The 16,056-nt window shown below is 49.2% G+C and overlaps 1 protein-coding gene across 1 annotated transcript; it reads right to left on the minus strand.

Moving 5' to 3' along the window:
* Nucleotides 1-14,351: 14,351 nt before the first annotated feature.
* LOC127340131 (probable CCR4-associated factor 1 homolog 7) lies at nt 14,352-15,230 on the minus strand. Its single transcript, XM_051365911.1, has one exon. The coding sequence runs from the start codon at nt 15,228-15,230 to the stop codon at nt 14,352-14,354; it is 879 nt and encodes a 292-aa protein (XP_051221871.1).
* Nucleotides 15,231-16,056: the final 826 nt, after the last annotated feature.

Below are 16,056 nucleotides of genomic sequence, written 5' to 3' on the forward strand. Positions count from 1 at the left end.
TTGCTCCCTTTCAATTTGAGGGAGTGTGTACAATAGAGTACTAACCAGAATGACAAAAACATGCTATTGTGGTTTTTGTTTCAGTAACCTGTTGGATAATTAGGCAAAATTTCCATGATTAATTCCAGAATATTAAGCATGACGACAGTAACTACTAACATGTGAAACTCGAACATACTAGATGTAGTGATTAACATGAACAGTAGCATAGCAAACAGTACAACATCCATCGCTAAACAGATCGAGATATGTCGCACGTACCGATCTGGTGGAGGTGGCGGTGGAGGTGTAGCAGATGATGTCGCGGCAGTAACGTTGTTGATGACAACGTTGTTGACGACGGGGACGACGGGTCGAAGTAGATGGCGTTGAAGACGACGGTAGGCAGCACCGCCCGACTTGGACGGAAGGCGACCCGTGATGAAGAGCTTGAGCGATCGCGCGAGCGCTTCCCAAAAACCTAATTCGCCCTCTCCCGTACAGGATCGCAAGGACGAGCGGTTCCGGAGACCTGCTCTCCCGTTCGCCGATGCACGTCGGCGCGCGGGATGGAGTAGGCTACGATGGCGGCGCAAGCAGAGAGAGGTGGAAACCCTAACTCGTATGTTAGATGTGTTTCTGCGGTAGTCGAGCAAGAGATTATATAGGCTCAGGAAACCCTAGGCAACGTGGGCCACACCCACGTCGCCCACGTCGCACGAACGTTTCGAGTCGGTTACAGATAGCCCACGATCCGGGAGCGACCCGAACCGACTAACTGCGACGCGTCCGTCTAGGACTCTGTTCGTTTTCCTGAGCTGCAAAAAGTAAGGAAAGTCTCGGCTCGAGGCTCAATCCACTCACCACGAGCGCGGCGCGCGCGTCGCGACGTGACGTGTCGAGTCGAGCGAGCGAGGAGGAGGAGGAGCGCGCGCGTGTAGCACTCCTATTCTCACTCACTTACTAGTGGTGGAACAACCCACCTTATAAGGTGGTCTAACTTCCTCCCAACTTTCCATGTGGGACTAAACTTCCCAACTCTTGCCACTCCCTAGTGAGCTGTCACCAACTTGGGCTCAAACTCGCAAGGCTTCCACTATGTGGGCTTTGAGATTTATAGGAAAATCTGAAATCTAGTATGGGCCACTAAGTGTAGGCCCAATATTTCAACAATCCCCCACCAGATCTCAAATCCCCATTTAGAGAATTACCAATACTCGCTGCTTGTTTATATACCAGTGTTTCAGCGGAGACTGTTAAGTTGAACTTCCGCCTAGAACCTTAAGCTACATCCATTCACACTTGAACAATGGACTAAGCCTTGAATTGCAAGTTTTGCGTGAACAGGGTTTCACTCAAAGTCATGACCAGTACATGGCTGCCAGTAGCCTACCCCGCGGGTGAAGCATATGCGTCATACTTCGTGGTCTCTTCATGAGTTTACTAGAGATCACCCAAAATCTCATAGATTGCGACGTTAACAATCGGACTCATATAGGTGTGTTATTTCAAGAATGCTCTGTAGGACAGCATCTTTGCTAATATAGCCAACATAAACACATTAAGGCTTGTTGCCAACCTGCCTTACAGCAATTGAGAGTTGTGCATCTTCACATAGAGAGGGTTACATTATACTCTCCTCAATTAAACCACTAGCTTGTTCTTCCCAGGTCCTAATTCACGGGATCTCCGATCACAAAGGTTGGGTTACCACTATGGTGTAACATCAACGGGTCTCAAACCCATCTCCCTCGATGCACTTTCTATCACATTACGTGATAGTCCCTTTGTAAAAGGATCTGCCAGGTTTTTGTCTGTTTGAATATAGGTAACAGTTATTACTCCGGAGTTTCGCAATTTCCTGACAGACTTCAAACGTCTCTTGACGTGTCTTGATGACTTCGCGTTATAATTAGAATTGTTCACTGTGACAATTAAAGTTTGATGGTCACCATTCAAAAGGATTGCCGAACAGTTTTTAAACCACGAGCAAGTCCATCAAGAGCTCACGCAACCATTACGATTCAACGGTGGTTGTGTCTAAAGCAGTAAGTTCTGCTTCCATAGTTGACCTCGTCAATATGGTTTGCTTGCAAGATCTCCATGATACTGCGCCACCTCCAAAGGTAAATACATACCCACTTGTGGCGTACAGATCAGCTACATCTGAGATCCAATTCGAATCACTATATCCTTCAAGCACAGCTGGGTGTCCTGAATAGTGAATCCCATAACTCATTGTACCACATAGGTAGCGCATGACCCTATCAAGTGCATGCCAATGATCAGTACCGGGTTTGACATGAACCTACTCAACTTGCTAACAGCAAAAGAGATGTCGGGTCTAGTCGCGCTCGCTAAGTACATGAGTGAGCCAACGATCTGAGAATATCTCAATTGATCTATGGCAATCCTCCGGTTCTTGCGTAGTGTCACACTGGGATCATAAGGTGTTGAAGAAGGCTTGCTATCAATATAGCCGAACCGGCTCAAGATCTTCTCAACATAATGGGATTGCGTTAGAGTAATCCCACTCTCGTTCTTAATCAGCTTGATATTCAGAATCACATCAGCTTCTCCCAAATCTTTCATATCAAAACTCTTTGACAAGAAAGACTTGACCTCGTGTATTACTCTCATGTTTGTACCAAAGATCAGAATATCATCCACATACAAACATAGTATAACACCTTCGCCCCCACCATAGCGATAGTAAACACACTTGTCGGCCTCATTGACAACAAAGCCTACGAAGTTAAAGTTCTGTCAAACTTCTCATGCCATTGCTTAGGTGCTTGTTTCAGGCCATATAAGGATTTCAGCAACTTGCACACCTTTCTTTCTTCACCTTTTACTACAAACCCATCAGGCTGATCCATATAGATTTCCTCTTCCAACTCTCCATTAAGGAAAGCTGTCTTTACGTCCATTTGATGAACGATAAGACCATAGGAGGCAGCCATGGATAGTAGTACTCGAATGGTGGTAAGTCTAGCGACAGGTGAATAGGTGTCGAAGTAATCTTCGCCTTCTCTCTGTGTGTAGCCTTTCGCTACAAGCCGCGCCTTGTACTTTTCAATAGTACCATCAGGTCTTAGCTTCTTCTTGAACACCCATTTGCTGCCCACGGGCTTGCGTCCATGGGGTCGGTCTGATAGCTCCCAATTTCCATTAGAAAGGATCGAGTCCATCTCGTTATGGACAGCTTCTTTCCAATCATCTGCATCTGGAGATGCATATGCCTCTGCAATGGACGTGGGAGTATCATCCACAAGGTACACAATGAAATCATCACCAAAGGATTTTTCAATCCTTCGTCTCTTGCTCCGTTTAGGAGCTTCATTGTCATCCTTCTCAGTAACATTCTCATGTGATTGTTCAAAATACTCATTAGATGTACTGGACTCATGAATTATCTCAGTAGAAATTCTAGCAATGCTATGCATATCTTTCATAGGAAACATATTCTCAAAAAATGTTGCATCACGAGATTCCATAATAGTATCAACATGCATATCAGGCACCTCGGATTGAACTACTAAAAATCTATATCCTACACTCCGAGGAGCATAACCTAGAAAGATACAATCCACTGTCTTTGGTCCAAGTTTGCGCTTCTTAGTAATTGGAATATTGACTTTCGCCAAACATCCCCATGTGCGCAAATACGAAAGTGATGGTTTTCTCCCAGCCCACTCCTCGTAAGGGGTTTTATCTTTATTCTTGTTAGGAACTCTATTCAGGACATGACATGAAGTCAACAAAGCCTCCCCCCACCATGCCTTTGATAAACCAAATAGTGGCTAACATGGAATTCACCAAGTCGGTCGGCGTGCGGTTTTCCTCTCGGCAACCCCGTTTGATTGGGGTGAATAGGGAGGCGTCCTCTCATGAATAATGCCATGTTCCTCACAGAATTCATCAAAGATTTTAGGAAAATATTCGCCACCACGATCCGACCTAAGACGCTTGATCTTTCTCTCTAGTTGATTTTCAACTTCAGCCTTATAAATTTTAAAGTAGTCTAAAGCTTCATCTTTAGTTCGCAATGAGATAAACATAGCAAAATCTAGTCGCATCATCAATCAATGTCATGAAATATCTCTTTCCACCTTTTGTCAACACACCATTCATCTCGCATAGATCAGAATGTATGAGTTCTAGAGGTGCCAGCTTTCTCTCCTCGGCCGCCTTGTGAGGCTTCCGAGGTTGCTTTGATTGCACACAACTATGGCACTTAGAACCTTTGGCAATGGTGAAATTCGGAATTAAACTTAAACTGGATAGCCGAGACATTAAACCAAAATTAATGTGACATAAACGAGAATGCCAAACACTGGTATCATCACTAACATTGCCACATATATGGTTCACAGACTTATTACTGAAATCAGAAAGCGAAAAGCGGAACAAGCCTCCGCACTCATAGCCTTTACCAATAAATTGTCCAAACTTGGAAACAACTACTTTATTCGACTCTAAAACAACCTTAAACCCATCTCTGCATAGAAGGGAGCCGCTAACGAGATTCTTGTTCATAGTAGGGACATGCTGCACGTTCCTCAGTGCACGATCTTCCCGAAGTGAACTTGGATCTACCGTGCCAACACCACGAACGAAGCATGTGACCCATTCCCCATCAAGACGGAAGAATCCCGGGCGACTGGTAAGAAGTGAACATGGATATGTCGGCACACACATGAACATTAGCACTGTATCAATCCACCAACATGGAGATTGAAATACCGAAAGAACAAGTAAAGAGATTACCGTACCCATCAGCATTGCTAGCGGTCACCGTGTTGACTTGCCTCGCCTTTTTCTTGCGGTCTGCCCTCTCTGGACAGTCCTTAGAAAAGTGGCCAGTCTCTCCACATGTAAAGCAGCTCAGATCTGCTTTGTTTATCATCTTCTTCTTCTTGAAGGTTGTAGTCTTCATAGGCTTATTGAAGGAGGGCTTGTTATTCCCTTTGTTCTTGCTTTGTAGGGTTTCTTCGCACCATGTTGGCGCTAGACCCTCTCCTTTCTCAGATTATCCTTAGCCCGAGCTTTCTCCTCAACATCAAGAGATGCTATCGATTTTCAACTGATATCTCCTGTCTCTTGTGTTTGAGAGTTGGGGCAAAGTTCCTCCATGAAGGGGGCAACTTAGCGATGATGCATCCAGCCACAAACTTGTCAGGTAAGGCACACTTAAGGAGTTCAAGCTCTTTCGCAATGCACTGTATCTCATGAGCTTGTTCGACTACAGAACGGTTGTTAACCATCCTGATGTCATGGAAGTTCTCCATGATGTACGGTTCCTTTTGCATCGGTTGCACCGAACTTAGCATTCAGTGCCTCCCAGAGCTCTTTACCATCTGTTATGTGCATGTACACATCACACAGACGATCAGCAAGAATACTCAAAACGCATCCGACGAAGAGAGTATTGTTTTCCTTGAACTTGTTCTGATCTTGGTCAGATATAGTTCCTTCAGGTAAACCATCAGTAACTTCGAACACTTTCAGATGAGTAAGCCAGAGCATGGCCTTATACTGCCACCTCTTAAAGTGCACACCGGTAAACTTATCCGGCCTCAGTGCATCGGAAAAACCAGCCATTGTTAACTCAGGAAATTGCCTACAATTAGATTTTTGGATTGTTGGATAATTAGGCACAATTTCCATGATTAATTCCAGAATATTAAGCATGACGACAGTAACTACTAACATGTGAAACTCGAACATACTAGATGTAGTGATCAACATGAACAGTAGCATAGCAAACAGTACAACATCCATCGCTAAACAGATCGAGATATGTCGCACGTACCGATCTGGTGGAGGTGGCGGTGGAGGTGTAGCAGATGATGTCGCGGCAGTAACGTTGTTGATGACAACGTTGTTGACGACGGGGACGACGGGTCGAAGTAGATGGCGTTGAAGACGACGGTAGGCAGCACCGCCCGACTTGGACGGAAGGCGACCGTGATGAAGAGCTTGAGCAGTCGCGCAGAGCGCTTCCCAAAAACCTAATTCGCCCTCTCCCGTACAGGATCGCAAGGACGAGCGGTTCCGGAGACCTGCTCTCCCGTTCGCCGATGTACGTCGGCGCGCGGGATGGAGTAGGCTACGATGGCGGCGCAAGCAGAGAGAGGTGGAAACCCTAACTCGTATGTTAGATGTGTTTCTGCGGTAGCCGAGCAAGAGATTATATAGGCTCGGGAAACCCTAGGCAACGTGGGCCACACCCACGTCGCATGAACGTTTCGAGTCGGTTACAGATAGCCCACGATCCGGGAGCGACCCGAACCGACTAACTGCGACGCGTCCGTCTAGGACTCTGTTCGTTTTCCTGAGCTGCAAAAAGTAAGGAAAGTCTCGGCTCAATCCACTCACCACGAGCGCGTCGCGTCGCGTCGCGTCGAGCGAGGAGGAGGAGGAGCGCGCGCGTGTAGCACTCCTATTCTCACTCACTTACTAGTGGTGGAACAACCCACCTTATAAGGTGGTCTAACTTCCTCCCAACTTTCCATGTGGGACTAAACTTCCCACCTCTTGCCACTCCCTAGTGAGCTGCCACCAACTTGGGCTCAAACTCACAAGGCTTCCACTATGTGGGCTTTGAGATTTATAGGAAAATCTGAAATCTAGTATGGGCCACTAAGTGTAGGCCCAATATTTCAACATAACCTGTGTGTGCATTCCATGTTTGGTAAAAACACATAGGTTGCCTGATTCCTGGAAGTGTATACAAGATAGTTTGTCTGCTAATTTTGCTGCTTGGAGTGTGCTTACAGAGAATTAGTAGCGTCTTCTTGTTTCCAAAATACCAAAACGGAAGAGCTGAATGTGGATGGAATTGGAAGAATGGCTCTTGCTTCTGGTGGCCTGTCGGGGTTGGATCAGGCCACATGAAACAGTTTGGCTTGTTGAGGACTTGTACCTCTGACATGCCGAAGCCGGCCTGGATCCATGAACTGAATTTGTAAACCTTATTAAGAATTGGGCGTGTTCACTAGCTGATGGAGTAGCTGCTCCTTAGGAATTGGTGGCTGTGAGTGTGAGGTAAGGGTGCACTGACAGAGACAAAACAAGGTAGGTAATGAAGAAGGAAGGATCACTCCGGTCGATTCAGTGCCCACCTTATGTGATAGAGGAGTGGGTAAGTCGAATGAAGGAGGATTGGGGGCTGAGGCCATGGATTAGGCTTGATTCATGACACGGCGATGTCAGTACATCAGTCCTTGGATTGGATACCGGGGAAGGGAAAAGAAAGGGGTGTAGCATCCGAGGAATGGTGCACCGGCTTCTGATGATAAGAGCATGTCGGGGGAGAGGTGGTGGAGCTTGCCTGCGCCGCGAAGCGTCACGGCCGAGCGGGCGGCAGTGCTTGCCATGCCCATGCGTGGTCACCGTCACGGCCGGGCGCCGTGGTCACCGACGGGCGGCAGTGCTTGCCATGCCCATGCGTGGTCACCGCCACCGCAGGGCGCCGTGGTCACCGACGGGCGGCAGTGCTTGCCATGCGTGGTCACCGCCACCACAGGGCGCCGTGGTCACCAACGCGCGGCAAAGACTCGGGCAACCCCGACTCGTCCATGCGTGGTCAGTTGTGTGCGTGGTCACCGTCTTTGACGACACCCCGGCTTCAGTGCCGCGCCGTCCGCCACGAGCCCCGACGCTGCAAACTCTCAAGTTGCTGCTGCTGCTGCTGCAAACTCTTAAGTCTGAAGAGCGCACGCGATGAACACGAAGGCAGTGCTGGTTATGGCGATGCCGGGCACAGTTCACAGGGCTTATACTCGACTGAAGAAAGGCGTCTTCTACCGTGCGAGAACTAGGACGACAAGTAAGGCCTGGCGGCAGCCTTGCGCATGCTGGCCGTCAATCTCCGGGAGGTGGCCGTCGGCAACGGGGGGCTGGTCTGCTGCATCCAGCGCCGGGGCAGCAGCTCCGGGAGGGGGGAGTTATGCGTTCCCCTGTTCTGAAGGCGGGTTCCCCGTTTGCGCTTTCTAGGGCCAGCCTCTAAAACCCCTAGCCCCATGCATGTGTCCTCAAACCTATGGGTTAAACAATCCAATCCAATACACCCTCCGTCGTAATAAATAATTAAAGTTAGTCAAAAGTCAACGTCTTCTAATTTGGTCAAGTTTATACAAAAAAACATCTATAATACTCTGTAAATTAATATCAATAGATTAACCATAAAATCTATATTCTCTTAAAGTATCTATTCAATAATTGTAGATATGAATATTTTTTCTATTAATCTTAGACGTCTTATATTTAGAACGGAGGGAGTAGTACCTTATTTTTTTTTTCTCATTTTTGGAGAGACAAGTGCGGGTATGAGGCGCTTGGTTGCCATTTTCACTCTTTTTTGTTTCCCTAATCTCCGAGTTGGACAAGATTTTCTCTAGATCTAAGTTTTTTTTTTTAGTTTAGGGTAGCTTCAGTCGTAACCTTCTTTTGGTTTGCTAGACAAACGATTGTGCAACTTTAAATTCCATCACCAGAAGCAATGGATAAAAAAAAAAGATGATGACGTCTTTATATGAGTCAGACCAGGGAAATGAATACTTACAAGCCATACAAGCAATGTGAGAACAAGCTTTTCTTATCGTACATTCATCAACCCTTAAGGCTGATCGATAATTGCAATTTTTGTGTAGCTGTTGGAATCTAATGTTTATTAGTACAATGTTACGGTCAAGATTCGTGAGATCTAGAGCAAGAAGAACAAGAGTACGGGATGTGTTCTGTCTGTTTCCCGTATGACTTTTACCGTATAAGGCACAAAGCTCATACTACCTCCATTCCATAAAGCAAGGCATGCGAATTTTGTCAAAAGTCAACGCCTACTAAGGTTAACCAATTATATAGATAAAAATACGAACATTCACAATGTCAACATGGAAGCTGCTGATGACGATATGGAGATGGAAGAGCAGGGTTGATGTCCTTGGCTTGTTGGTATCAAGTTGGTTCATGGAGTTTTTATGCCAATTCCTGTCGTGCAATAGATAGACCTTAGCTTGTTGCAGCTTGTTTTGCTGGTAGTCATGTTTGGTAACTCCTCTCTTCGTTTCGCTGGCATTAGGCGGTGTTTATCTTTTGGTTCTAGTTTGCAGCTGTTGGTTGTTGTTCTATGAACACGCTCGCGCGTGAAAACTCTGTTATTTTTGTTATCCTTGGGTAATGAAATCCGATCCATGTTATCGTTTGAAAAAAAAATCTTTCTTTTGGTGCCAAAGATGCTCGTCGGTGATAAGGCACCGATGGCCTAGCGCCTCCATCATGCGTCCTGGTTGTTGAAGGAATTAACTTGAGCTGCCCCCCTTGCTTTCCTTTGGCTTGCCATTAGAATCTTGGATATTGGGCTATGTAGATATTTTCCTATGTACCATATCCCCTTTGCTTCAGCCCAACATGTCGGAGTGCATCGCTCAACGCCTTATAGATGCACTATCCTTCACGGCGTGCTTCGAGCTCCGCGATTCATATACGTACGTGACCATCCTTATAACTTGTCCTAACCATCTTAAAAATCATCATCTCCACGCAACCATTGCGGGTTCCAATATCTGTCCCAACCATTTCGGGTTTGATATCTAACTTTTAGTTTTAGTTAGAATTTTGAACATAGTATACAATCTACATTTTTTATTAGTAGTATAGATATCACAAACGAACATACTTAAATTTCAATCTTGGCTCTCACACATATACGTCCATTATCTATGTGCATGATTTTCTCAGAACTTAGAAATATGATTTTCTTTGTAGTAAAAAAGTGTACGTTTCCTTTGGGTCTCTCCGAAAGAATTTTTTTTTTTCAACCAAAGGGCACTGGAATGACCGGTCGCGTTCTCGAACCTTATGCTCCGTAAATTGCGTCTTTTCTCCCGGAACTGAATTAAATTGTACAAAAATTAATTTGGCCCTAAAAGCAGAACTCAATCACATGACATATCGGCTATCGGGCACGACCAATGCACCAAATGTAGCTATGCTTTTTCTAATAGCATATATAGTCTATTTGACCCAGTTCTAAACTTGAAATTCAAAGAAATGAATGGTACGTATAACCGGAAATCTCCGTTGAGAAAAAACTCCCGCGGTCTCGGCTCATCTCTTCTTATTGGTTGTTGGCCTAAATTCACATGTGCGCCGGTTCCGAAAACACCACCACTATGAAACAATGGAAATTTGAAGTCAAAATTCCAGATAATTGCATGGGCAGTGGGCATCCAAGCGCACACACGACGACACACCAGACATTGTTGTACGCATAGGTCTAAACCGTCCACCTCGATATCTCGCTCCAGAGCCCTTTCGGTCGCCGCCGCTCCTTGCTGCTCTTCGACAGCCACCCAAGTTTGCCGATCACCAGCTAATCCACCTACCCAATTCCCTCCACGCCGGTCACCCAACTATCTCAAGCCACTCGCCAGCCAACCCACCCACGATCGAAGAGGTCCATCCTCGGCATGAGACTTATTATTTTTTGTAGGCTAAAAAATACCGTGTGAATTTTTGATGAGATTTGAGTTGAAGATAAACATGTTATTGGAACTCGGTGATGCAAATAAATATGCTTTAATTTCCAATGGAGGGAGCAGAAAATTGTAGAAAAAATGAGAAAGTAAAAAAGAATACAAAAATTGCCTTCCCATCCGAATGGAGGGAGTAGAAATTTGTAGAAAGAAAATGAGAAAGTAAAAAATTGCCCACCCAGGCGGCGACAGGGTATGGATTAACCCCGGCAACTGGGCCCACAGGCAGACTCGAGATCAATGGAGGAGCGGTCAACATCCCAGACCAAACGATAGGGCAAGTAATCAGTACAGAGGGTTGTTTGGGAGGAGCCCGTGTCCCGATGGTCGAGAGCGTGGTATATAAACAGGTACCAGCAGTTCTGAACTGGCGAGGTGGGACTAAAATTCCCCACCCCGCTCGCCGCTGCCGCTGCCGCGCCCTGCCCGCAGTGTAATATTGGGCCGCAAACGGATTGTTGGCCCATAAGCGACAGAGCTGCCGGCCCGATAAGCGAGGATCGCCGGCCAGCGGCGGTGAAGGAGCTCAACCCAGCCTCGCCGCTCACCGGAGCCCAGCCTCGCTGTTCGGTGGCTACCCGTGCTCCGCCTCCCCCCTAGATCGATTCACATACAGCCACAGATTTTCCGCGCCTCCAGTCGCCGCTCCCTTGCCGGCCGGCCCAGACCCGAAGCGCCGGCCGGTGAGGAATATGACTCATTCCTCCACTCTAGTACGAGATGCACCAGGTCGATCCGCCATCGGAGGCATCTCTAGATTTGTTACTGTAGGTGTAGGATTGCATGATTGGGGTTTGAGTGTTGTAAGCTTATACAAAATTTTCTTCCAAGGTTGGATAGTATTTCGACTACCCATATGGTAGCTAGTAGTAGCCTCTAACTATTGGATATTCTTCAAGGTTGTTGGTTCTTGTGTATTTGTACCTGATGCAAATGGTGTCTTCCAACTTAGCGTTCCCTTCATCCACAACATTGCCTGCATTCTGTTTTTTCTTCTTCTTTCATTTTCAGAACCGATCCGCACATTGCTACCTTAAATTTCTTGTGGTTCGAATTGCACATTTAGAGCATCACTAGCAGTGCCCTCAAACCTGTAATCCTCAAAAGCAGTTTGAGGGTCGAGAATTGGTGATTTTGAAGACCCTAAAACAGCCGGCGCAGACCAGTGCCCTCAAACCAACCCTCAAAATAGAAGGTTTGAGGGCACTGGTCCGCGTCACGGCCTTCAAACCCTCAAAACATTTAAAATTTGAGACACATTTAGACTTCAACAAACATGATAGTTCATCGGGGGTAGATAGTTCATCGATAGACACTGACACTGACACTAGGTAGATAGTTCATCGGATCGTCGAAATCTAGGGTTTATCCTAGAAGTCCTCAAAGAAATCGGAGCCGTCGCCATCCTCTACGGCCTTCTTGGCGGCTTCCTCCACGGCATCCTCCGCCTCCAACTCTGCGACCATCTTGTCGCACCAATCGGGATCCTCCGCGGCCTTCTTGGCGGCTTCCTCCGCGGCATCCTCCGCGACCATCTTGTCGCATCAATCGGGATCCTCCGCGGCCTTCTTGGTGGCTTCCTCCGCGGCATCCTCCGCGACCATCTTGTCGCATCAATCGGGATCCTCCGCGGCCTTCTCGGCGGCTTCCTCCGCCTCCAGCTCCGCGGCCATCTTGTCGATCCAATCGGGATCGTCGTCGTCAGAGCTATCGTCGACTACGATAGTGGGAGGGGGCGCCGAGGATGAAGACGGACGAGCGTCGGCCGCTATAGCTCGCTGCGCCGCCAGTTGCGCGTAGAACTGCAACTCCTCTTCGACGTGGTGCGGATGCGCCGCACGGAAGGCCCGGCGGCGCCATCGTAATGCCACACCATGACGTTGAAGAAGGTACGCGGCCCGGCGGCGCCATCGTAACGCCACACCATGACGTCGCACGCGCGGGCAGCGAGTTCCGCCGACTCAAAAGTCCCGAGCTAAAACCGCTCGCCACCGCGCGTGATCTCGGCGGCCCACCGGCCGGAGGGGCGGAGCCGCACGCCGTGGTAGCCGGTGGGCGAGCGCGGCAGGGCGTAGCGACATCTCGACCGCAAGCGGAGGCGGGGCGGGGCTGGGCGGTGGCCGATTCGGCTCGGGGGCAGGTGGAGGCAGGGCGACGGGGGTCGGCGGCAAGACGGGGCGGCGGGGGTCAGCGGGATTGGGTGGGGCTCGGCAGAATCAGGCCGGTGGCGGCGCAGGGGGGAAGAGGAACTCGAGCGGTTGGAGGGATATCCCCCCCCCCTCCCGCGACGCGCGTTGACCAGATGAAGGGGTGTGGGTATTTTGCCCCTCAACCTAGATTTGTACAGGTTGGGATGAAAAATGAGGGCCGGGCCTTCAAATTTTTTGAGGGCTCTTCGATGCCAATTTTTTTTGTCTCAGCCTTTAAAAAAGCAGTTATTTTGAGGGTTTGATCAGTTTGAGGATTCTGCTAGTAATGCGCTTAGCCATGTAGGGGGATCTTGTTTGTAGCCACGTGGGATTTACTTTATGATAATGTAGGGCTAGAAGTTCCATTGATGGCCTCAACTACAATGGTAGCATCTTTGCTCTTCCCACGGTACATGCCATGCCATGCCTTGGGACAATTCTTCCATGTCCAATGCATACTACAAGCATTCCCGGCCAACCTCTTTGCTCATTTATCTTCATCAATCTTTTTGTGTCATCCTCATTGGGAGCTCGGAGATAGTTGGCCCAAACAACTTGATAATCATGCGAACAAACCTACGAACGGACTCCATGGTTGTATCTTCGCCAATTCGAAGATACTCATCGGTGTAATCCGCAGGGATGCCATATGCAATCATCCTCATGGCAGCCAAGATTTTTTTGGAAAGGGCTGATAACCCATCACGCCGGTAGCATTTCTACGTTGCTTGAAGTAATTCGAGTTGGCTTCGCGGGCCTTGACGATTTTGACAAACAAACTACGGCGCATGCGATCACCCTCGGCGAAGTAGTCCTCCATCAGCTACTCGTGCCCGAGGAGGCGATTCCATTGGATGTGGTTCCGACCCATCACCGAGCCGCGCCTGCGATTCAGCAGGTGCGCGCGGTCCTCCAGCTCCTTGACGGAGAGAAGGAATATGGTGGCCTCCACCTCGTCGTCCGGGAGGAGCTCATCAAGGTCGGAATTGTCCGAGCTCGACGAATCCGACAGATCGACGTCCACGCACTCGTCGCCCGAGCTCATCGTCGATTCAGCCGCCGTGGGCAGCAACACATGGAGTTGGGCGAGGAACCGCGTGCGGGAGGCGGGCGAAACTGCGCTAGCTTCGGGATGTCGGGCTCGGCCAAATCGAGCAGTGCGGCGGTGGCGGCGGTGGAGTGTGGTGGCGGCGCAAGGGAGGAGGGCGAGAGTGAACAGTTTCATGCGGTGAAATTTCAGCGCCCTAGATATGGATCTACTGTTCGGTTTGCTCGATTGCCCCCTAAAAATACAGGCCGATTTGGGTTTTGGGGCTCGGCCTGAAAAAGAAAATACGGTTTCTCCCCGTTTACGGTAACTGTTCAGCGCCGTTTTCGCCCCGAACCCGTAAACCGGCGATTACTTTTCGGTTTTGGGTCTTTTACGTGCTCTGTGCTAGAGATGCTCTAACATTCTCCAAGAATAATTAGAGGTCCCTCTCTCGAAAATCTCCTAAAGTTTAAACAACTAAAATCCATAGTAAAAAACAATACTATATGTTTTGACTAAAAGTACGGTAATATACACGCCTCTGAACCTGAGGGAGTATTATTTTAGTAAAAGCAAAGCGAGACAGTAGTCTCAAGCCCTGTTCATGCATGTCTATTTCTTACAAGCACCGAATTGCAGCCTGATCCGTGTCTGAAGCTCCTCAGAGTTCACCTTGTGTAGATTGACGACGTCAGGAGTATCCAGATGTCCGACCCCGTACAGTATCCCGTTGTATCCCTCCATCTGCTCCTCGAAAGTCGGCTCCTTGATGAGCGCGAGGAAGCCGCGGAGGAGCGCGGCCGGCCCTCCGGCGGCTCCGGCGGCTGCGAGCGGGGGCTCCTCCCCCGCCAGCGTCCGCCACTCGGCGAGAAACCGGAGGTCGTACAGCCGGGGGAAGCTTGAGCGGGAGTTTCGCACGAAGTTGACGCGGTCGTAGACGTCACGGACGACTCCGGGGGGGTAGAAGCAGTTGAGCAGGTGGCAGACGTCGTCGGCGCCGTCGCAGGTCACCCACGTGACGGCGTTGTTGCGGACGGCGCGGCACTTGACGAGAGCCTTCCCGATGTGGTCGCGGCGGAGGCGGCGGCGGGCAGGAGGCTCCACGCCCAGCTCCAGCAGCAGGCGGTCGTCGGCGGGGAGCGGCGCCCCTACGTGGAACCGCCAGACGCGGCCCGTGGCGACGCGGCCGTCGCGGTCGAGGAGTGCCAGGACGAGCTGGAAGAATCGCACGGCTCGGGTCCTGTCGTGGAGGACCTCGCACTGGTCGTTCAGGTTGCGCCGCGACTGCACGACGCGGTAGACGTCGTCCCGGAATTCGAGGTGGCCGGTGCGGCGGAGAGGGCGGCCGGGGAGGTCTTGGTACGTGGCCACCACCGCGATGGGGAAGTCGGCGAAGAGGCCCGAGATGCGTGCCAGCTCCTCCTCCTCGTTGTCGGCCCAGACGTCGACCACACGCGCCTGCTCGCCGGCGGCATGCGCCGGCGGCGACATGTGTTCCAGCTCAGTTTATTATGCTACGGAGTATATCTTTTTGTCACTCGATGAATTCTTGCACGACTCAATGCGTTGATGATGGGTGAGGAGGTCAGATCTTATAACAACCAAGCGCAGGGCAAGGCGGAATCAAATTGTCGAAAACCAAATTGGTACCGGCACCGGCCTCAGAATATTTCGTCGGTCCGTTTCATCGATCGTTAATCCCGATCCGGATCACTTGGTATCGCTACGCTGGGCCCAACACGCTCCGAAAAGGGAAGCAACAGGACTCCCACGACGGCCAGGAAGCATTCATCGGCAACTAGCTACTACGTACGTACCTGATGCCGCCTACGCGTGACAGACAAGGAGGAAGCTGATAAACTACATTTTTTCGATAAAGGATGCTTTATTACTTTGTGAAAAGCAATTACATCCAGGCTCTCCATAACCAGGATGCATACAGCTGTTCAAGTCTCCAGAACGAACAAAACATAAAAAAGGCGAAATACATCTCGAGACGATAAACTGTAGAACGCCTAAGGAGAGGGTGGAGCTGCAATCCGTAGACTATGCTGCCACCCATGTAGGGAAAAAGTATCCCTCGCCGTAGCCTCCAACCGTGTACAGACCTCCGTAAATAGGTCTCGATTCTCCGCCCGCTGAAGAGGTAACCATGGACGAAGAATACCTGTACATCTGTAGATGACCTGCAACAAAGAACAGTTTTTATCGTTAAAAATCTTGTCATTTCTACATAGCCATAGCGCCCAGATAACTGCTAGCGCCCCCACCCTAAGAAGCAACTTAAACCTTGAATCAACACCGTGAAGCCAATTGC

This window comes from Lolium perenne, chromosome 1 (assembly GCF_019359855.2).
Source record: "Lolium perenne isolate Kyuss_39 chromosome 1, Kyuss_2.0, whole genome shotgun sequence".
Taxonomy (NCBI): domain Eukaryota; kingdom Viridiplantae; phylum Streptophyta; class Magnoliopsida; order Poales; family Poaceae; genus Lolium; species Lolium perenne.

Bases quoted from the DNA above. Each gene is read 5' to 3' on its own strand.
- LOC127340131 (XM_051365911.1), bottom strand. From the start codon at position 15,230: ATGTCGCCGCCGGCGCATGCCGCCGGCGAGCAGGCGCGTGTGGTCGAC.